General features: G+C 35.5%; 1 protein-coding gene across 4 annotated transcripts in view; it reads left to right on the top strand.

The window, feature by feature from the left end:
* The window catches only part of arnt2 (aryl-hydrocarbon receptor nuclear translocator 2), a 99,140-nt gene that overhangs the window by 38,214 nt on the left and 36,045 nt on the right, over positions 1-24,881 (top strand). For all 4 annotated transcript variants that reach the window (XM_051114416.1, XM_051114418.1, XM_051114415.1 and 1 more), the window contains 6 exons: positions 716-781; positions 3,091-3,176; positions 8,679-8,755; positions 10,386-10,520; positions 11,099-11,173; positions 19,908-20,059. In XM_051114416.1, coding sequence (XP_050970373.1) covers positions 716-781; positions 3,091-3,176; positions 8,679-8,755; positions 10,386-10,520; positions 11,099-11,173; positions 19,908-20,059 — 591 coding nt within the window. The remainder of the gene's footprint in view (positions 1-715; positions 782-3,090; positions 3,177-8,678; positions 8,756-10,385; positions 10,521-11,098; positions 11,174-19,907; positions 20,060-24,881) is intronic.

The following is a 24,881-nucleotide window of genomic DNA, read 5'->3' as shown; positions in this document are numbered from 1 at the left end:
TCAATTTTAACTTGATAAACTGAGTTTTTTTTAAATAATTATTAATAATTTTTAATTGTTTTCTGTCAAAATTACTGACTTTTTTAATTTATTTATTATTTATTATTGTTTTTGGAAAATTATTTTAACTATTGTTAAATACTTTTCTAGTTAATGCAACCTCTGAATATATATATTTTTAATCTGAGTCTTTATTGCTGATTGTGCCACAAAAAAAATAAATGTTTTTATATATATATATATATTTCCAAAGTTTAAAGTTGAACAAAAATGGGTCTGTTCATTAAAATAATAAATACTTTGGTTAAGGCAACGTCTTGATACATACATACATACTTTTTATTTATTTATTTTAAACATTTATCATTGTTATGATAATAGTGCAATATTTTTATTAACCTAAGTGATCATTTATGCCATAACCTATATCTTGTTTTTGTTTGTTTAACAATAATCATTTTGTCAGTATTTCTTTTTCTTTCTTTCTTTCTTCCTTCCTTCCTTTCTTTTTTACATTATTTTCTGGTTAATGTAGCCTCTGAATATTTATTATTTAATCTGAATCATCTTTTAATCTTAACATTTTATAATCATAAATAACCTACCATAATTAAGTTGATGTTCCTAAACTTAAATGTTTAACAAAGTTTATGTGTGTTTGTTTGTTTTTTATCAATCTGTGATGAGAATTTGACCGTTTTAAATGTTTTTTTAGGTGTGGCAATGCACCACTGGATCATATCTCACTGAATCGGTTGTCCAGCATGAGAAAGAGATACAGGTATGAATCTTTTTTTTTTTTTCCCCAAAGCATTTTCAAATTTAAAATTTGTATTCACTTTTGCAGTTATCCAACTTTAAACTATAAACCAAACATCCTCTAATTCAAAACAGAATTTACAGTAACAGTATTACATAACATTGCCAGTTTGTCATCTTGTGACTTGCACGTGCAGTCAAACCCATTAAAAAGAAAACTAACAAAAAAGTGCAGTGTATCCTAAAATGTGCTTGATGTGGTAACATCTAAAGTAACTAATTTGACTTAAGTCAAAAATATAATTTAATCTGACTAAATGAAATATGAAATGAAATAACTATTGCCTGTTAAACTTTTTAGAGTGTGCCATTTTTTGGGGGGCTTTTTTGTTTTTTTTTCATGTTTTAATGGCAAGTCTTGAAACAATAAAAGTATAGCAGCACACAGTTTATTAAATGAACTCTTATCTCTTATCTTTTTTGTCTTGCGGCACTTTTCTGTGTCAATTAGAACTTTTGGCATTTCATGAACGGCTTCTAGGAATTTTGTTTCCTTACAGAAAATTCTTAGAATTCGTTCCTAAGAATGTAACGCCAGTGTTCCTGTTCATTCCTCCTGTGATTTACCCTTTGACCCCTGATGTTTAACCTGATGCCCTTCTCTCTGCGGCAGGCGTGTTGCTCGTCTGCACCAAACTTGCAGCACTGTGTGTTTTGCGGGTTTTGACAGCTCTGGAATGCAGGAATCACCTCTTCCAGGAACATTTGTGAGAAAAGTACATTACAGATGTCTAATTGATAAATGGCGTACGTGTGACAAGCATTTATGCAAAAATGCCTTGTCGAACCGTTTACAAAACACACAGAGATGAGAAGGGGCCAATGTGGATGAGGGATATTGTTGGATAGTAAATCTAAAACAAAATAATATTGATTTTCATTTCCATTTGGTAGATGCTTGTATCCTAAATTAAAGTGCTTGATCATTATGTGAATTATTTTTCTTTTTCTTTTTTTTCTTTTCCCCTTCCCTGGGAATTGAACCCATGACCTGGTGTTGCTCATGCAGTTGAGCTCTTAAACAAGAATTAAATAATGAATGCTGAGTAAATGGCGTGGCATAGCTAGCGGTTGAGCTTGCAAACTGAAATAAACAGAAATAAATTAATCAGCGCAAAGTAAATAGAAAATCTAAATCTAATCTTGACTGATTTGACAGGGGGATCGGATTTTGCACAGAGCGCTTAAAGAACATTATGAAAAAAAGCACGCAAAGTGCTTCATATTAATGGATGGAGTAAAACACGTCCAATTCAGTGTCCAAGGACATTGTGCAGATTTGGTTTCCCCTTGCTTTTCTATATTTCAATCATTTCACCAGCCTAAATTTATTTAATTTGTAAAGATTTCTGGAAATGTTATTTTTGTTCTTAAAGTCTGTACATTGTTTCAGTGTTAAAAATACATACATTTCTATACGGCAGTGCTACAATTCATTACATTTCGACATATAAAACGGTCATTATTTACAATTCTGTTTGTTGGTGTTATTGGCATAGAAATTGCATTGCTTTTATCTAAAAACAGAAAATATAAAAACCTAAATAGAAATGTTAAAATAAAAACTAAAATAGACTATATGTGCTCTAATGGTTGTTGTCAGTAAAATTGTTTTTGGGAAAAATGAACTTTTATTCAGCGTGCATAAAATTGATGAAAAGTGACAGTAAGGACATTTATAATGTTACATGATTTCTGTTTTAAATAAAAGCTCTTATTTTGAACTTTCTAGTCATCAAAGAATCAAAAGAAAAAATCCACAAGAATTTTAACTGAACACTGAAGACTGGAGCAGTGATGCTGAAAATTCAGCTTTGCATCACAGGAATAAATTACTTTTTAGTATATATTGAAATAGAAAACAGTTATTTTAAATTGGAATAATATTTCATAATATTACTATTTTTACTGCATTTTTGATCAAAAAAATACAGCCTTGGTGAGCAGAAGAAACTTGTTGGATTTTGCTCACTCCAAACTTTTCAACAGTAGTGATTTGAAAATGGTATTTAAATACAAGCTTTAGGAAAGCAGAACTGCAATCATCTTGATGTGTGCAGATGGAGTCGTGTTGTTGTTGTGCTTCTGTGTTTTGTTTTGATGTGAAATGCTAAAGGGAACATTTTTGCTGAGCTTCGTGCCGGCTTACCAAATCAGATCCTGCAAACCGTAATCCTCATGTGACCCGAATGCCAACTTTAAAGTACTAAGCACGAGTACCAGACATGTTTTGTTTGTTTCATTCTCTTTGTGCGTCTCTTTCGTTCACAGGAATGGTCTTGGGCCGTCTAAGGAAGGGGAGGCGCAGTACTCTGTTGTGCACTGTACCGGCTACATCAAGGCCTGGCCGCCAGCGGGTACTTACACAAACACACTCAAACATAGTCAGTTCAAAGCCACTGAATCAGAGAGAGCATACAAATATACAAACAAATACTTAGAAGTGCACCAGTGTTAGGGATTGAGTAACGGAAAGTTAATTTGAGGCTAGTATAATATTTGGGGAAAAAAAAAATTCTATTGAATCGGTGTGTTTGGAAGCTTCCAAAAACGATTCACTGAATCATTTGCATTTCTCCATGCATTTTGTTGTTAAACTTAATATCTGAATCAGGAGCAGTGGTATTATGGATGTCTTTTGGTTAACATAAACATTTAACTTACAATCTGAAGCCTCACTGAACGGATTGAAATATAATACTGGTACAGTACCACAAAGAAAACACAAAATGAGACATGAAGTGAACTTTTTCCAAAAATTTTGCCAAAGGAATTTGCAGTTCTGCTTGTAATTTTGATGTTAAATGTAAAAAAAGAAAGAAATTTAGGGCCAGATTTACTATACAAGGCAAATAAGCGCTAGAGTGCAATTCCATAAAAGCGAAGAAAATTCTGCAGGTGATTTACTGAGGTGCACATTAAAGCATTAAGGAACACAGATGCAGCAAGTAATTTCCATAATGAGCAGCGCAATCTACCAAGCATAGTATGTGAGCGGAGCGTGGAGTGGAGCGGTGTGAATTTTTTTTTTTTTTTATTTCTTTAAAGCTGGTTTTCACTCACTCCAAGAGCACTCCACTATCGCTCCATCACAAGTACAATTCATGCCAACGACCCATAATATAACTGCATATTTAGCAAGAACTCACATGTTGAACATAGTCAGCTAGATATAGATGGATCACTGAGATCAGAAAGAATGTCATGATTATTATTTTCATCCTCTACAAAGAAAATTTGCACTGAAAAAAGCAGATTATACTTTTTAATTCTGACAACCACATAATGAGCTTGATAGGAATGTGGTAGGAAAATAGTTTGCACACCAGTGGTCCAATAAGCCACAAAACTCCTAGCATTTTAGTTTGTTTTATTTTATTGTAATATATGTTATGTGATATTTAAAAACATACTGAAATACTTTAGCCGTAAAATTCCTCGGAGCGAAGGTGGAGCGGCGTTCCTGATCAGTTGAGCGGGGAGTGGGAAATTGCTGAGCAGGGAGCAGCACAAATTAAATAATGGCGCAAACTCCTGTAATCGAGCGCAATCATTAGTAAATCACGTTGATTCATTTTAATAGTCTCCTCCCATAAATTTTGCGTCTGAAAGGGAAACTCCTACAAATGCATATTCAATAAGGTCAGGTGCAAAAATAACTGTCCACACTGTTTTAGCGCTACTTCTTCGCAGCGCTTCTGTTGTTCACTACTATTCTTACGCCAAAAGACGGTTTTGCGCTGATGCAAGCTGTTCGTATAACTGGCCCTTTGTGTAGAATTAGTTTGTCAATTGCTAGTAAATTTTAGGGCTGCCCTCTAATTGTCGAATAACTGATAGTTCATGAGACGAGGCTTGTTCAACCAAAATTTTATTAGTTGCAAAAAAAAAAAGAATTGCACTTAAAATACTCTGTCATTTTTGGTCATACGGATAAAAGTAATGCATCTTTCGAATCTGTAAAGACTCTATGTTTATTTGTGTGCACTCAGAATAACCACGAAACATTGTGCTTTTGTAAAATTATTAAAGCAAACAGAATGCGCCTTCTGCCGTCTCTGTGAACTTGAGCATGCCGCTTTGAAACTCTGTTTGTACTTGCCTTACAGACATGAAAAATATAGAGAGAGTGAAATATCTACTTTTAAATAAACCAATTCAAATAAAAAAACAAATATTCTCAGATTATGGAATCCGTATGAAACATGCATACAGGCACATCATTACTGCGGAGATGACGACTCAGTGTCACCAGCTTAATCTCTTAAGGTGAAAACAAAGAACGCGCTAGTTTTTCAATAAATTATTAAAACATTAATGCAGTCTACTTGCTGTTTTTCCCTGACACATTCATAATTATATCTACCGGTGCACTGTGGCAAGCTTTTTTTTGTGTGCGCTTGAGCGCTTATCAGGCTATGTAGGCAATTAAAGGCTCATTATTGTGATTTATATGGTTTATTAATAAACGTGCCACCAATAGCCTAGTTGACTAATGCTTAAAATGAACGACTACTAGTCGAATAGAAGTCGAGGGCAGCTGAACTAAATTTCAAAAACAATTACAAAGAAATACATTGAATTAAATATGAATGTTAGAAGCAGTAAACTGAAATAGTATTTTCATGAAACATGAACATACTACAGTAATTGTTGCTTCATCTATAACTTCAAAAACTTCTTTTTAAAAATGCACTTTACAATAAGGTCCCATTACTTAACACTAGTTAACTAATAATGAGCAGCATTTGTTACTTGTATGTAATAATCTTTAATATTTGTTATTAATAAATTGTTTTTAGTTTCATAGTAGTTCCATTAAAATTTTAATTATTTGAATGTAATAATGTATTAGCAAATGGAACTTTATTGTGAAATGTTGTCGATACATGTAAATGAACTGATTCCAAAAAAGATTCAGTGAATCATTTGAATCATTGTATGTAATTTTTGTTAAATGTAACTTAAAGAAACAGTCTTGATTTAAAATCTGTCTTGATTTATTTAGTCTCATGTTGTTCCAAAGCCAATACACTTTGGGTAATCTTTGAAACACAAATTAAGACATTTTAATGCAACCTGAGGTTTTGAAAATCCAGGTCACCCAAACTTAAAAGATCCAAAAATATTTGTAAAAGCATTGCAAAACGAATTCATATGAATCAAGCGGTTTAATGTACAGTAAGTCTTGTAAACAGATACGATTGCTGTATATGATAAACACACATACAGTATGTCACAAAGACATATGGCAAACACTGAAGCTCATCCATGCATCCTGTGCTTGTTGATTCTAGACCTCAAGACTGTTGGTGATCAGTCTTATGAGTTTGGAGCTTCATGTAGGTGATTAAATGACGACCGTTCATTTTTGAGTGAATTATCCCTTCGAGGTACATTTAACATAAACATGCAAATGATTTAGTGAATCTTTTTTCTGAACATATATCTGTAACTTTTTACAACAAGGCTATCTGAGTAGCAATATTATGGATGCGTTTTGCTTAACGTAGACCTTCGACTCGCAATCCGAAGCCTAATGGAACAAGTTGTTTGGAACATGTGTTTGAACTTCTTGAACTATCAGAACTCTGGAATTTGGTGTTAAATTCCGTTAGAATCCTTCAGTCCACAGAACTGTCTGGAGTTTTGGATGACTCCCATATGACACCGGCACGCAAGATCCCCCCCGGCCTGCGATTCCTATTAGCACAACAGCATGTGTGCAGTGAGAAGGGAAGAAATAGGCAGAAAATTGAGCAAGGCTGAACTCAAACCAGTGAACTTTTAGCCTCGTATCTTGCTGGAGGTTGTCCAGGTATCTTCCGATCACGTCTCTGACATATGTGTGCGGCGTAAAAATGAATCTCACATGCTGGACATCCTGTTTGTTGCATAATGGCACAAAGGAAGGATAAAAATAACCTGCAACACCTGATTGTCAACCATTATGGTGTCATACAGGAATGCGGTGATCTAAACAAAGACATCTCGTATCGTTTTCATCACGCTGAATGGTAATCACCGCATTAACGGTTAGGAAGAGCTCTGGCCTTGCCAGATGGCCCTGATATGCATTGTTGATCAGTTTCATAGCGTTTGCAAAACAAACACAAGACTTTATGTGCTCTTTATTACTTTGATATGCGACCAAATGAATTCTGTCTGCTTGTATAATGTCAGTTTGTGCAAATTAAAGGCAGTAAATTAATTCAAACCGTCGGTGCATCTGTCCGTAGTATGCAGCCTGTTTGCAGAGAAGTTTTTTTTTTTCGTGGATGTGTCATTTATGCAGTGATATATATACCGTTCCTGTTTATTTGTAGCACAGAGTCATTAGTTTTGCGAACTTGCGTTCCCTGCACAGCCATGCACCGCTGATGAATTGAGTCGTATTTTACTCGAGGTGACAGTTTGCAGTGTGAATATGGGAACAGACCATGAAATAATGACAATGAGACAATAAATTGACCGTATGTCTCTCTATTCTGTGTTTATATTATTTTGTAGTGCATATACATTTGCTGTATGCATAAAAAGCAAACATACAGCTATTCTTTTAAATGAATTGATCTAACCACTCAAAAGATACTGCTTTGAATCAGTCTAACCTTGAGAAATCTGTCTGCAATAGAGTGCAAGAGTTTTTCAGCAGCCTTGGTTCTGGATGTATTTTTCCCATAGGGATTTATAAAAAAAATCTTTGTTAAATTGTAATATCAAACCAATCATTTACAAGGTGAATTGCAACATTTCAAATGTTCGGTTGAGGCAAAAATGTATTTAAAAAACGGACGAAAAGACAAAAGTGCAAGACTGTGTACAAGCTTAAAGGAGGGAAGGGAAAGAGCTACAGTCCCATAAAGCATCGTAAGATCGATAGAAACGATGGAAAAACTGAAATCTATTCATTTCAAGATGTTTTTTTTTTATCTTTTATGTTAATGTAAAATAAGTAGTTTGAGAGAAAAAAAAGTGTTCTTTTGACGTGTTTTGCTTGTCGCAATTCTTTGATCAGTGGAGATTTCTCTGCAGAATCATGGGTAATGTAGTTTTTCACTAGGAATTCTGCTGTTAAACACGATTATTTAAAAAATAAGTTGAAATGATGTGGACTGATGGCTTTGATAAAACCATAAACTGTCAATTAACAACCTCAGAGATCAGAGTAGGTCTGTTTTAAAAAGATTTTGAGTTATCATTCAGTATGTAAAAGGTATGATAAAATTCTGTAAGAAGCCGATACTCACTTTTACCTTTTTTATAACAATTCTTATAAATTGTTAAAGTATAAAGTAGTTTATTTCTCCTATTCTCTCTCTCTCAGAGGCTCAAAGATCATTGTATCCCAAGAAGCTTTTTAGCGGTCAACAATAATGAGGTCAACGCAAAGAAGGAAGCATGTCAATGAGAAATCGTTAATGTAATTAAAAAGAGGCTAAATGCTTCATGTTCCTGGTTAGGCAAACTCCAGGACAGGAATCGCTCTTTTGCCATGATTTCCATCTGCCGTGACTTCATGTCCCGTTCATGTCCCACATAAACATGGTACTGCAATGTCCAGGAACAAAAACTGCTATGCTACTGGTTTTGGACAACTAAAATAAATCATTACGCATGAACAAACTCCTGATGAGTCAGGGAGACATGGACAAAAATATTGAGCGGATGCTATTAGTGTGATCGAAAACATGTTTTTGAGCAAAATTTCCAAAATGGTCCTCATGTACTCTTTCAACAGAGCGTCTCATTAGAAAATGATGTAGGAATAAACATGTTAGTCATCAGGAAATCCACATGTTTTCTGTCTGCTGTTAGTGTTTGTTTCGGACAAATTACTGTTCTTGTGTCTTTTCCAGGCATGACCATTCCAGATGAAGACACAGAAGCAGGTCAGACCAGCAAATACTGCTTGGTTGCGATTGGAAGACTGCAGGTATGTGTGTCTCTTTGACATATATGACAACAAAAACATGGATATTAGCAACTACATGACAACATGCTTGCAACTCTCCGGAACACCATAGTAACCGCATATCAACAACCATATATTAACTTTCAAGCAACCAACCAGAACACCATAGCAGTTATCAAGAACACCCTTGCTACCGCATAGAAACATTCTAACAGCTGGAACTTCCAAGCAACTGCATAGCGACATTGTAAGAACTAGAACATCCTAGTACCCTCATGGCAACATTCTAACAACTAGAACACCCTAGCAACTGAATAGCAGTACTCTAACAACTAGAACACCCTAGTAACTTCATGGCAACATTCTAACAAAGAAACACCCCAGTAACCGCATGGTGACATTCCAACATCAAAACACCCTAGTAACAGCATGGCAACACTCTAACAACTAAAACACCCTATTAACTGCTTGGCAACATTCTAACAAGTAGAAAATCCTAGCAACTTCACAGCAACATTCTAACAACAAAATACCCTAGTAACCACATGGCAACATTCCAACAACTAGAACACTCTAGCAACCTCATGGCAACATTGTAGCAACTAGAACGCCTTAGTAATCCACACAGCAACATTCTAATAAACCAGAACACCCTAGTAACCGCATGACCACATTCTATCAACCAGAACACCACACTAACAACTAGAACACACTAACAATTGTGTGGCAACATTCTAACAACTAGAACACCCTAGTAACTGCATTGCAACATTCTCACAACTAGAACACCCTAGCAACTCAATGGCAACATTCTCACAACTAGAACACCCTAGCAACTCAATGGCAACATTCTCACAACTAGAACACCCTAGCAACTCAATGGCAACATTATAACAACTAGAACATTCTAACAGCAAGAACACCCCCCTAGCAACTGCACTGCATCATTCTCACAACTAGAACACTCTAGCAACCTCATGGCAACATTATAGCAACTAGAACGCCTTAGTAACCCATACAGCAACATTCTAACAACCAGAACACCCTAGTAACCGCATGGTCACATTCTATCAACCAGAACACTACACTAACAACTAGAACACACTAACAATTGTGTGGCAACATTGTAACAACTAGAGCACCCTAGCAACTTCATGGCAACATCTAACAACAAAACCCCCAGTAACCGCATGGCAGCGTTCTAACAACTAGAACACCCTAGCAACCATATGTCAGTATTGTAAGAACTAGAACATTCTAACAGCAAGAACACCACACTAGTAACTGCATTGCAACATTATCACAGCTAGAACATCCTAGTAACTTACTAGCAACATTCTAACAACTAGGCACACTAGTAACAACTAGAACACCCTAGCAACCACGTGGCAACATTCTAAAAACCAGAACACCTTAATAACTGTGTGGCAAAATTCTAACAACCAGAACACCCTAGAATCCTCAACCTTCTAAAAAATAGAACACCCTAGCAACTACACAGCAACATTCTAACAGCTAGAACACCATAGCAACCCTAACAATGCCTTCCCACATCTTAATGCGCATAGACAACTATAACTAATTCTTATAACTAATGTTTTAGCGTCCTGACCATCTGTTTGTGTAAAAATCCCTTTATCTCGTCTCTCAGGTGACCAGTTCTCCAGTTTCCATGGATATGAACGGACTCTCTGTGCCGACAGAATTCCTTTCCCGCCACAATTCAGATGGCATCATTACTTTCGTGGACCCTCGTTGCATCAACGTGATTGGCTACCAGCCTCAGGTCAGTTTCACTGAACGCGCAGCTGTATATTAAAGATGCTATATATAATTGTTTGACTGTACTAAAGCATAAAAACACCATAATATGTTTGTGGGTATTTAAGTTCACATACTGTGTCAGATTATCTGCTTTTGTTTTGGTCTGTGTGACACTGCCACTTTACCTAATAGTATTTTGACACCTCGGGTTGCCAGTTGAGGGAAAACACAGTGTATTGTGCTCAATCTGGCAACCATGTGAGCATCGAGCCTGAGGAAGGGGGTGGAAGAAACAGTTCTCTCAAATATATTGAATTTAGACTGCAGTATCCATTTCAACCGCCATCTCTCTGTATTATATAATGCACCTTTAATGCAGTTACATTAACTAAAGCTGTGTTTGGACAGTATTTATGTCCTGTTCGTTTAGTTCACATGCATATGGCCTAAATCACAGATTCATGACAAGTCGGTCAAGTCAGGCTTAATAGAGAATTATTCATTATGACCCTGATGCCGTCGATGCTCTGTTCATCAAGTACAAAGAGTTTGTACATATTAAGGATTCATATAACTGTTCCTTTTAATTGGTTTGCACAGGATCTTCTTGGCAAAGACATTCTGGAGTTCTGCCACCTGGAGGACCAGAGCCACCTGCGAGAAAGCTTCCAGCAGGTACGCCAACCCCAACAAACCTAACCTTCATCCAAGTCTGTGTCATAAACCAGATATCTCAATATGAACTTAAGCATTAATGGTTTTTTCCCATAAGCAATTGATCTGAGCTGCTGTCAACATTGGTTTTATAACTTGATTCTCACTGTATGCCAGCTGTGTTTCTTCTCAGGAATATTAGGAGAAACATCTATGACAAGGTGACATAACTAAGAACTCAATATGCTCCAGAGCTGTGAAAGAGCAAACTGAGCTTTGGACTGACATTGTGAGCACTGCTTGCCAATATAAACAAATTCTTCTTAACGCGCCCCACAATCCTTTGCTTCCCCACTTCAGTCAGTGCTACGAACTTGAACTTGAGTGCTGTTTGGTTAGTCATTCAGGGCCAGTAGCTGAAACTCTCCGTCAGTTAATAGGTGTTGATTGGCCACCGCTGAGTTTCTCAAGAGTCGATTGAGTACCTGTGGAGAACGGTAAAGGTGGATGAGTGGTTGGATGCTATTTGAAGAGGTTTTGTTGTTGTTTGTCTTTCTGCTTTTGTATTCCGTTGCCAATTAAACCGCAAGCTGGTGCTCTTCAGAAGGTCTTTTTGACTTCCTCTTCTCGCTCTTCCTGTCGCATCTTCTCTGTTCGTGCTCTCTTTATCTGTAGTCTTTCACAAAAACACACTGATTTCTTTTATCTTGCTCCGTATTTTTCTGGCTTTCAGTTGTTTTCAGTCCCTTTTCTTTACCCTCAATTTCCCGTCTGGCATTATTATAATGCAAAATAATAATATTTTATTTTTAGGTTTTATTTTTTACGTTCCTTTTTACATTTCTTTTGTACATTTTTGCTTTTAGCACTGTTTATATAACAGTTATATGAATTTTGTTTTAACGTTTTTGCTTTTGTCATTGTGTGTATTGTGAATTCCTATTTTATATATATATATTCCTATTATATATATATATATATATATATATATATATATATATATATTTATATATATAATGTATGTATGTGTGTGTATATATTTTTTTCATAACTTTAATTTTTATATTTTCATTTTAATTTAATTATAATTTTTATTAGGTTTTAATATTTCTATTTAGCTTTCATTTGTGTCAGTTTTTATTCTCGTAATTGTTGTACATCTATTTAAACAAATTAGAAACGTTGCATTAGTATACTAACATGTTTAAGTTTTTTTTATCTGATATTTATATCGGTTAATGACATTTTTTTAATAGCTTTATTTTTCTGGTATTTTGTCTCTTTTTTATTATTTCTGTACTGTTACAGTGTTTCTAAATGTTTTTAAGATTTCATAATTATAATGTTTGTTATATTCTTTTGTCATTTGTTACTTTTTTATTTTTCTTTTTGTTTGTTTTCACTCTAGTATGTTACTATTTTAGTTTAAACAAAATTAGAAATGTTGCCTTAATAACTAAATAGTTTAAAACTAACAAGATTAAGTGTTTTGCTTTAAATTTTTTTGCATCTAATATTTATATTTGATTTTATTTCAAGGAATAATGAATCTTAAGTAGTTTTCACTCGTCCTCTCGCATCACCTCTGTTCCTGCTCTTTACCTCATCCAGTCTCCTTATCTTTGTTCTTTTACAAAAACTCGCTGTGTTTCTTTTATCCTGCTCTTTATTCCCCCAGCTTTGGTCTTTTTCGGCCCCTTTTCCTTTGTCTTCAACTTCCTGTCTGGGATTTTACAGCTATCATCAGTATTCTCTTCACATCCTGATATCCACACACATTTATGCCAACCGTTTGTGTGTCTGTTGGTTTTCCACCCCAGGGGATGATATTGTGGGCACTTGAAGGGTGGGAGCAGTGTTTTTACTCCCTAGATGATCGTGCCCTCTATATTACGTGCTTCGCTTCTTAAAAGACCCTCAAATCCTCCGCCTCACTTTTCTCGGAAGGCCAAGGTTGAGTGGTCAGGTACGCCACAAAGAGATTTGTCAAAGTACTTTGGCCTGTTTCTCCGCGTAGGTCTGTTGACGGCTGATAAAGACCCCTCTGGCTGACATCCAGAAAAGCCTTTAGATAACTGGACGTCTTCGAAACTGGAGACCACACACACACGTGGCAGCGTCCGCAAACACACACCTGTTTCTGAGTCTTATCTGCGTCTTATCTTGTACTCTTGAAGCCAAGTGGAACAAAAGCCGACAATTTATGCGTAGCGAGACGGTGAAAGCGTGTTATTCTTGGCCAGCAGTTTCAATATTGAGTCCCGGCAGATGTCAGAGGCTAGAACAATATACATTCACGGGGTGCCTCAAAATCATTTGATGTTGTGGACTACTGGATTCTTACTTGACAGATTCTTTACCGTGTGAAGATGAAGAGACCATTTGTCATAAAAGAATGGAAAACGAGAACCGTGGAGAGATATAAATCTAAGATCCTGCCCTGGTTTCACAATCCAGAATTCCCTGGCTTTCCTAAAGTCAACCTAAACTTTAAACTGACCATCTAATACATGTTCCTGATCTTATAATTGAATCTAATCTGATTTATTAACTCGCTGTGCCATTAAAAAGACTTTCCCAAATCCTTCTTATTTTTCGGCATCTCACCTTCAACCACCCAGCTTCGTTCTGATAAATCACAATCCAATCAATTCCAGATGGATAAATCACAGCTAGGGATGCACAATAGTGGTCACGTGACTTGTAACTTCAGTAGAATGGATGTATTCAAGACAATATATTATAGGCCAGCGTTTTTAAACACAAATGAGGAAAAAAGTTTATTATTCTTTGTTATAAATATGCATGCATGCATGCATAATTTCTGTGTTGCAATAGTCCATAGGCTGACAATAAGTCAGATATTTTCTGCAATTGCACCTGTTGTAAATTAAAAGCAGTTTTTCTCTTTTGTATGATGTTTGGGCTCATTTAGAAGCAAATAGATTTTAGTGTTGTCTAAATCTATTAAAAATTTCAGCTAAGTGAAGTGTGACCCTGGACCACAAAACTAGTCATATGCAGCACGGTTATATTTGTAGCAATAGCCAACAAAACATTGTATGGGTCAAAATTATAGATTTTTCTTTTATGCCAAAAATCATTGGGATATTAGGTAAAGATCATGTTTTATGAAGATGTTTTGTAAATTTCCTACCGGAAATATATCAAAATTAATTTTTGATTAGTAATATGTATTGCTATGAACTTTGTTGGGACAACTTTAAAGGCAATTTTCTCAAAATTTGGATTTTTTTTTTTTTTGCTCCCTCAGAATAATAGTTGTATCTCGTCCAAATATTTTCATATCATAAACCATACATCAATGGAAAGCATATTTATTCAGCTGTCAGATGATGTATAAATCTCAGTTTCAAAAAATGTACCCTTATGACCCTTAAGGTTTTGTGGTCCAGGGTCACATATTAGGCTGTAATAAAATCTAAATACTACATGAAAAACGTAAACTTAAAAAACCTAACCAGAAATAATGTAATGTTGTCTTGATACATAGCTGAAATAAAATAGCTAAAAAAAAAAAAAAGAATTACTCAAATTAATGCTTAAATAGAGTTTAACTTAAGTTGAACATAAATATTTAAAAATAAATAAATAAATGAAAACGGATATAAAAATAAAGCAAATTCAATATATTAATAAATACTATAATATTATAGAAATAGTTCTAAAATCTGAACTTTAAAGATGGGCGTTTTTTTTTTTCGGTCTCACAAAATGTAGATTGATATATGTTATCAATATATCAGTTATTGGCTAAAATTTCTATATTTGTGCATCCTTAAGTCGTTGAACATTCTGTTTCTCAAATTATATATTATACCATATTACAGTAAACTAAAATGATTTGCAATTTAATTTTGCATGAAAAGCTGTGATATTTGCATGTTTCCCAATAGAGCATGAGATTCTACGTCACTGCACATTGCATTCTGGGTAGTCGTCGCCATCTTTTAGCACACATTAAATAGCGTACAATGACAATAAATACAAATCATTAGAGGAAAAAATGACTCTGTTTGTGTTAATATTTTTAAGAGCTGTTTGTACTCGCTCAGATTAAATGTACTAATATTTGAATCCATTGCGTTCATTCGAGCACTCAGTCGTGTGGCCAGAACACGACACATACACACTCACAGAAATCATACGGCCACTTTCTATCATACCACACAGGACCGAATTAATTTCCCTTTTGCAGTTTTTAATAACTAGGTGGCATTGATATATCTGCCAGATAAAATAAACACACCATAGCTTGATCTCAGCTAATTGATCTTGTAAGTGAACCACCGCTCTGCACATTTTGTGTGTATCTCAGATGTCTGTTCTATTCAAAAGTAAGTGCACTGCGAACTTGAAATATTCCGCCCTGATTATTACAGTTCGAAGACACCGTATATGTTCCATTCAGCGAACATTAAAGTGTGCAAGACATGAATTTAAATTGCATTTATTTACAGAGGTATATTATGTCACACTTCTCTAGTAAGTTTTGTCTGGGTGTGAAGATGATGCAGGCAGTGGCGTAGCGCAAATCCATGAATGAATATTCCTAAGTGAAGTAAACTTAAACTGATTTAAGGAGCAATAAACATTGTGTAGGGACCATGTTAGTCGGAACACAGTTCAGTCATGAAGCTCTCTTTGGACTAGCTGGTCATCTGAATCAGGTCAAATAAGAGAGCCATGCAATATATGCAGAGCGATGGTACGTGAGGACTGTTATTGAAAAACACTGATGTATTTAATCATATATCATACCCGAATTTCATTAAGGGATAAAGTGCAATAAGTTTTACTGGACTTAAATTGAACAGATATATGATTTTTAAATTACATTTCCAAATGTGTTATTCATAGCTTGAGCACTTACAAATTCAAGTGGATCGCAAATTATGAATCTGAAATAAATAATACATACAAACGACAAATCCAGATTTTGCAGTTATTTATTTTCATTAAGCTGCTTTCACCATTGTGTTGTTTCAAGCTGAAAAGCATTAAATTTTGCTTCATTTTAGATCCATTCTCCACTCCGGCAATTCATGTCACAGCAAGTATTCTCCATTCTAATTTTGTTTTTAAATGTACAATATAAACTTTAACATATTCCTCCACTATTACCCAGTCTAGACTGTAGTGTCTGTGTCCGAAAGTCCCAGAATGCCGTGCGTTGCTGTCGTCACGTTCCCATTCTTTATACTTTAAACTCTAGCATTGTGAGAGCTTCAAGGACACCGTCAACAAGCTTTTTTCCTTTCTGTGATGTCTAAAAGCTGTCACCGGGATGTTTTTTTTTCTTCTCAGTTTATTACTACCAAGCAGCCAAAAAAAAAAAGCCCTTGTGACTCTATTTGCCGCTCTTTTCACGTAAATGTCAAAGCAACAAGAGGTGCGTCTATTGAAAGTTGCAGTGAAACCTTTGTGTGTCTTCAGGTTTGGTTTAGAGACAATGAACTCTGGGATCTGTTTTAAAAAGTTAAAGGTAACGTCCTGAAAAATGTTTGTCTCTTTCCCTCCTGAGATCTTAGGGTCCTTTCTCGAGCCGAAAAGGAAAGTGGCTTGTTGTCGCCAAGAATAATATCCCATATCCTTGCTCCTGTCTCAAAGCAGGATATACATCCAAAAAAGTCTGGTTTCTCTTTTTCTTCTTTTAACTCACAGTTTTTTTTTTACTCACTTGAAGTGTGGCCGTCTGTCTCTTTTGTTTAAGAGAGCCATTTTCGTCACATGCTTTAAAAGGTTTTTTTGAACTCTGAAGATCTTTCTTGTTGTCTTTCATGCTCTGTTGAGTGGAAAGTTGTTTTCTCTGAACACACCTTGTTTATTTAAAGCAATCTCTGTATTTGGATGGGCAAACATTGCTTTAAGTGACAATAGAGGTGACTGTGTGGCGAGCATTTGAATGAGGTTCAACTCTGACTTTAGCTCAAAATGAGCCGGGCTTGTCACAAAGAAGAAGACAAATTAAGATCTTGTTCCTCACATAATTTTTCGCGTCGTAATATGAAGAATATTGCTCATGTGTTGCTACATGGAGCTCTGAAAGGGAAAAAGCCTTCATGTATCCTAGAAAAACCAATGATGGTAGATTTTCCACTGAGGTAAACGTTGTTAGTCATTGACTGTGTCTGTCTGTAGTTCAGCGGGTTTGATTGTTTTCTGAATTGAATCACTCATGTCACCAGCATCAATGAGGGACAGATTATCATTCTTGCATAAAGCATGTAATATTCCTCATGTTCCCAATTCCTAAAGCAAATTTGTGTTCACATTTGGCACTTGACAAGAGATAATTTTGGATCCTGGTGGGGGACTTTGATAATATGTTTGGTATTTGCTGTAGGAACCGATTGGTCATATTTTTCTCATTATTTCACCAATTACAGTCATTGTTCACCCATGTCGAGCATGAAAATAAAGATCCTGGTTGGGTTGCACCAGCCATTTGTATGTTCTTACAAAGCTCAGCAACTACTAGCTAGTTTGCAACTATGCCTGCACTTAATTTGTTTTCACCATTAGTTCTCAAGGCAGAGCTTATCTACACTGTAAAAAAACAATTTGAGTCAACTTAAAATAATTTGTAACCTGGCTGCCTTAAAATTTTAAGTTCAGTGAACTCAAAAAGAGTTTATTCAATTTGAAATGTCAAATTATACTAAGTGACAACTTAGATATTTGAGTTGAATCAACTTAAAATTTTAAGGCAGCTGGGTTACTTACCCATCTGTTAAGTTTAGCAAACACAAATATCTAAGTTGTTACTTAGTACAACTTAACATTTCAAGTTGACTAAACTTATTTTAGTTGACTGAACTTAAAATTTTAAGGCAGCAGGGTAACAAATTATTTTAAGCTGACTCAACAAATTGTGTTTTTTTATTTTTTACAGTGTAGGTCTTCAGTAATCTAACAGCACCCTTTAAAATTGTTAGCAGAAGTTGTTGACATGCGGTGAAAGCTTTCATTGAAAAAAGATTATAAAATACCATAACATTATGTCATTGTTATTGACATTCAGCATCTGCATTTGGAAATTAATAAGGAGCAATAAATAATTGCTTATGTATTCATTTTTTGATATATGTGGGGTTTAGATTGTGGGCTTGTGTCACTATCAAGTCATTTATTCACATAATGTAAAGGTCAGCATCATGTCTAAATAACTGAAGTCTGTCAGGCAAAACCATGAGCATGTTGGTACAGTTCAGTCAATCTACTGCAGGGCTCTGTGCTTACTTTTCTTTTTAGGAGCACTTAAAAAAAATTAGGAGCACAGTCAAAATTTTAGGAGCACCTTCTAATCAATAATCAAAATATCTGATCAGAAATTATCCTTCCCATTATGAGGTGACATTTGACCCCTTAAAGTGATTTACAGGTGAATTTTGTTTTTTACCTTTGTAATGCCATTTTGCAACTTTATTAAAACTATGTCATCTTATGTAAATTTTTTATAAAAATTAAATTCTAAAAAAGCTTTTTTTTTATTTCTTATTAAAACAACAAATTAAGATGAAGATGCAGTGGATTATGTTTGTTTGTGAAGGGAATGCATCTCCCGATCTACATAAATACGTCTATGTTCACACAAATCATTCGTGATCTAGCTTCACCTACAGCAGAAGTGAGTATAAGGGTTTTTTTATGAATCTTTGCGATCGCCTTTCCTAATAATGTGCTAGTTAGCAAGTTTAGTGGCTAAATGCGGCTAAAGTAAACAGGCTCGTCACTTCACAGAGAGAAGAGAGGGGCGGGGTGAGCAGAGCTCATTAACATTTAAAGCAACCTCGACCAGAACAGAATGATTTTTGCGGAGCTCATTTTGACAAGGTAAAAAGGGTGTTGATTTATACTACCATTGAGAATTTTTAACCAAAGTATATTATAGACTTTTTATTAAGACCCTAAAGAAACATATCAACTAGTGGAAAATGGGCATCAGATGACCCCTTTAATTACTGAATCATATCATTCATTTGATTTGTTGGAATGGCTGATTATGAATGGGAAATTGAATCAACTTACTAGATTCGTTTAAAAACGCTTGTTCTTTCATAAACGAAACACCGCTGTGTTTGAATGGAGATGCACAGAGGGACAGTTGTGACTTGTTTCAAACTATTTTTGACAATGAAATAGAGCAAAATCAGGCAATAGTGGTATAGTCAGACAATGTAAGTCACTTAATATTAACTTTTTGTTCATTTAACTATTGTGTTAACCCAATATCTCTTTTACAAGCATCCTTAAAAATCATTAAAAGCTGTTACTCATCTTAGTTCATCACGATCTTACAAAGTTCCATTATAATCAAGCTCTCTGCACAATCAATCTCTTATTTACACATTGTTAATGAAAGGATTCATGAGATATGTCTGTGATGCATTACTCAGTGTACACAGAAACAGAAACAGAAACACACAGAAACCTTTGAAGCTTCCCTCAGCGCAAACACAAACATGCTGATCGGGTCAGTCACACATGGTGCTCCTAAATATCTTTTCATAGTCGCATGCAGTAGTTTTCAGTCGCAAATGCGACTGAAACAGTCACACTATAGAGCCCTAATCGACTGTTTTATTTTAACATTTGCTCCTGATAGTAAATACTAATTATTTGGTTTAAACATGGAGATGTATTTCAAGTTTAACAGTGCATTTCTATGATGTAAGTTCATGTGATGTGAACTGATGTTCCCTGTGCTCCTGTGTTCTTCTGTTGTGTTTAGGTAGTCAAGCTGAAAGGGCAGGTTCTCTCGGTCATGTACCGGTTCCGGATGAAGAACCGAGAGTGGATGCTCATTAGAACCAGCAGTTTCACCTTCCAGAACCCTTATTCAGACGAGATCGAGTACATCATCTGCACCAACACCAATGTCAAGTATGTCAAACCTTCTCATTTCATCTCTTTGAAGGCTTTTGAAATATACTTGTTATGCTTTGATTAGAATGCCTTGTAACTTGACTGCTTATATAATTCCAAATAGTGATGCACTGAAATGAATGATTTTTCATTTTTGGTCGAAACAGTTTTGGACTTCTGAATCATTGACTGTTTCTTTAATTGCATGTTTTGACAGTGTCTGTTTTGTGCACTCACTGTGGATAAAATACAACAGGAAACATTAGGGCTGGGTAAAAAATATAGATTTTTTTTTTTTTTCATCATTTTAATCAATTCTCAGTTTTAAGAAACAAAATTGATTCCTAAATCCTAAGAATCCGTCTAGCCAGTTTTAATTTAATAAACAGAAGATTGTAGCACACCTCCCATCCAGTAAATCACAAAAAGCTTTGTGCTTTTTTACTTCTGATATTTAAAATTCTGTTTATTACAGTTTTCATTATTACAGTATTCAAACAATAAATGCCATTTTGGTGCAGTTTAATGTGGAATGACAGATCACTTTAGCACCTTTTAGGAAACTGTTCATCTCCTCTGCTTTAACCAGTTACACCACGAAATAAACATGCATTAACATCTTTCTTATAGTAAAAGAAAGAGTACTGCTTACTGAAATCTGTATACTGTCTTATGCAATCGCTCTAACAGTGTCTCAGCTGTGGAAAGACGTCAGTATAACAGCTTGTAAACAATATGTCACGTAACGTCACATTTACCTCAGAAAAAAAAAAAACATATTCAGTGGCCATATGCTCATTAGTCAGCTATAAAAAAACTCTAGAGAGGAGGATTTGCTAAATATCATCCACATTCATTAGAGTTTATACTGTTCTTCAATATTTCATGTTTGAATAAATCTGTTACGTTTTTATGATAGCCACCATTTAAATGTTTATATTTCAAAAAAGAATTGGAGTAGATATATAATTATGAAATTGTAAAATTGTTATAAAACTTCATTGAGCGTAATTTAAGTGTTTGTATACAAATCAGTTCATTTTAACCCCCAATTTTAGAATATAGTACCAGCTGACACTCATGTATATTTTACAGCAATAGTTTCTTTTTTTTTTTTTTTCCATGATAAAATTTGCTATGCACTGTACCTCATATATGTGATCCTGGACCCCAAAACCAGTCGTTTTTCTTTCATGCCAAAAATCATAGGATATTAAGTAAAGATCATGTTCCATGAAGATATTTTGTAAATTTCCTACTGTAAATGTATCAAAACTTAATTTTTGATTAGTAATGTGCATTGCTAAGAACTTCATTTGGACAACTTTAATGATGTTTTTCTCAAGACTTTTTTTGCTATCCTATACTAACAAACTATATATCAAATGGAAATTTAGCTTTCAGATAATGTATAAATCTCAGTTTAAAAAAATTGCCCCTTATGACTGGTTTTGTGGTCCAGGGTCACATATATCCAAAATAACAGATATTAAATCAAATAGAAATCAGAATTTCTTTCTTTTCTTTTTTTTTGGTTTTAGTTTAAATAAAAATGAAGGTCCATTGCTAATTGCATACTTCTGTAGCCGTATAAAAACAAGTGCTCTTCTTCTGATGACTGATGGTTTTGGGTAGTTTCTGTAATTAGCACCAGTCTGCCACAGCCATGTGACCAGCCTTGAGACGTTTGGGCCTCTGTGGCCTCAAGCCTGAAATCAATACCATTTATTCTCCTTCTGTTTAACACTTCTGAAGTATTAGCCTGTTCAGATGGTGTTTGTGTTGCAGAATGGGCTTGATTTATGCCCACACAGGTCCTGCGACCTTGTAGATGTGCATTCAAAGCAGGTTGTATTTACTTTGCCCTTAGGTGCAACTTAGGGTGCATTTCTTTGTCTTTATAGGGTGCGTTTGTTTAAAGACATTGTCCATGGATGGGAAAATAGTCAGTATTTTGGAGTACATATTTAGTTACGCTAATCTGTCAGTGCACTGTTACTAAACCTATTGAGCTGACTTGTCTATTGACTATATAGGCAATAGTCTGTCCATCTGAAATGACTCCTTGTCTGTCTTATGTTGCAAAGAGCTGCTTAAGTGAGCATCCTAACTGAAATTAAACCTCATAAGTGACTGATTTGACACCATAATTTGATTTAAATCAAATGAGAGACCTTTTTAGCCTTAGTGTTAGCTTAGTGATGCTAAGCTAAGCAATAAATATTGACTAAAGCTGTTCTTTTTTTTGAATTTCTTCAGTGCAGAATGAATGATATTCATAATCAGAATTTCCATCAAGTAGTGTCAGTAGCATTTAAATGCTATAATCTTTCCCAAGGTAAATGCGTCAGTGGCATTTAATTGGCAGCTTGCAAGGTTTTGGAAAAAAGTATGTGTCCTGACCCAGAATCAGTTTGAAGAAAAACCCTGTGTGGAAATAATGTTGAACTTAACATCATTTCCACATTCAGTGAGAGTAGATGCATAGCACTTAGCATAGCGTCCCAGTGATTAGCTGAGTTTTAATATAGCATGACAGACTGCTACATTTCTGGGTGTTTTTTAAATACGTACTGTAATCTTGTGTAAATAAATTGATAGATTTAGTGTTAGTGATATACAGTACTGTGCAAAAGTTTTAGGCCACTAGTATTTTCACCAGCTAAAAAATGGTTTAAAGTAAGTTATTTCTATCTTTTGCTGTAGTGTGTCAGTAAAAAATATCGGTTTACATTTTCAAACATTCTGTTTGCCATTAATTGTAATAATCTAGTGAGATTTTTGTTTGCACAAGGAGTCTGACAACAGCCAGTGCTCCACACAGACATCTGATCTCACCATCATCCAGTCTGTCTCTGGAATGAGATGAAGAAACAGAACAGACTGAAACAGAGTAAATCCAGAAGAACTGTGGCAACATCTCCAAGATGCTTCAAGAGACCTACCTGCAAAGCTACCTGAAAAATTTTGAGCAAGTGCACCTAGGGCAAAAGCTGCTGTAAACCCAAAGACTGGTCGCACAAAATGTTGATTTCATTTAGTTAATAGAAGGTCATTGATAAAGAAAATCTATTTATGACAGCATCCTCATTTTACAGCATTTTTACACAAGTGCCTACAACTTTTAACAGTGCTGCAGCTTTGCAGGTAGGTTTCTTGAAGCATCCTGGAGACTTTGTCACAGTTCTTCTGGATTTAGTCTGTCTGAGTTTGTTCTGTTTCTTCATGTCATTCCAGACAGACTGGATGATGATGAGATCAGATCTCTGTGCAGAGCACTCGCTGTTGTCAGACTCCTTGTGCAAACAAAAATCTCACTGGATTATTACGATTAATGGCAAACAGAATGTTTGGAAATGTAATCTGATATTTTCTACTGACACACTACAGCAAAAGACCGACTTTAACTGACTTTAAACCATTTTTTAGCTGATGAAAATACTAGTGGCCTAAAACTTTTGCACAGTACTGTATATATATATTTTTTTGTCAAAAATTGAAAAATAAACCAAATGTGGTGGTTAGCTAAAAATGGAGGCATTAAAGGGTCATGAAACCCCAGACTACTTTTTCTGAGATTTTATAGCAGGTGTTTGTGTTGCACATCATAGATGAGAATGTTAGCATCCGTTCATTTTTACTGTTGGAGAAAACGGGTTAATTTTCATCTTCCGGGTTTAAAATCTACATTGTGCTGACGTCACAGTTTGTGACGTGGCAATGGACTATAGTACATCGATGACACGTCGGTGTCTCATAATTATTCATGAGGCTGCGTGTTCTTATCCTGTGAGACTAAGACGCTTCGCCTAATTATTCACGACAGTGTGCGTTGATTTGCTATGACAGACGCTTCAAACTGTGAGATTGCTGTATATTAACTAAGAGAAACGTTAATGGATGGAAGAAGAGTGTTTGTTTTTGTTTGCTTTGTAAGGGTTCGGCACAAACACGATTCATTCATAAAGTGAGTGTAATAGCGGTTTTTACAACTTCTTGACGCAACCCATGAAAAGGATTATAAAAGCGGCAAAATACGCCTTAAAAAGTTAATAGAGGTGCAACAGCGTGTTCATATATATGTTTTCGATGTAGAGTGCAAATGGCTGTGCATTTATTTGTGTTGTTAACTCAATGGGAGCGAAATGAAACTGTCTGAACCGTCTGAACCTAATGTTGTCTCTCTCCCCTCTTCCGCCTCCGCCTCGCAGCGCACCACGCCCACTTTTGCAGCATTTTTCAAAACTGTGGTGAGAACTAGCCAGTGCTGAAACAGGGGGGTTTCATGACCCTTTAAAGCCTGGCTCACACTACAGGATTTTTAAAATCCTAACCGATTATGCACTCGACCGGTATGTTGAAAACTGAGACGATTTTACGCCAGAGCTTTCTTTGCTCCATGCGGTTGTGGTATGTTTTCAACATATTATACAGACAGTGTTACTACAAAAACATAAGAAGCAGTTTCCTCCGTCTCCACTATCCAATGGACCACACAGCAGCTGTTTTGCCGTCGACCAATGAAAGTACAGACGTAATCATAGCCGTGATCATCCCGTTTTAAAATCCTCAATATCAAACATGTTTGATATGATCGGGGCGGCCCAGATTTGTGTGAGAGCAGATCGGGAGGTGCAAGATTCGATCTGTGAACGTCTCACATTACCAGATAATCCGTGCCGAACATCGAGGTGCTTGACAAGATTTTTGCTCCGAATCTCGGGAGGGGAAAATGTGTGAGCCCGGCTTTAGCTAAGCTAATGTAGCTAGGTTGGCCTGTTTTGTCAGCTGTACAGGCAGTTTTAAGCTAGTTTGGCTAAGTATAACTAAAAGGCTAGCT

The sequence above is a fragment of the Labeo rohita genome, chromosome 7 (genome assembly GCF_022985175.1).
Source record: "Labeo rohita strain BAU-BD-2019 chromosome 7, IGBB_LRoh.1.0, whole genome shotgun sequence".
In the NCBI taxonomy this organism is placed as follows: Eukaryota; Metazoa; Chordata; class Actinopteri; order Cypriniformes; family Cyprinidae; genus Labeo; species Labeo rohita.
The sequence above is the reverse complement of the archived record's forward strand: the minus strand, read 5'-3'. Positions and strand labels throughout refer to the sequence as shown.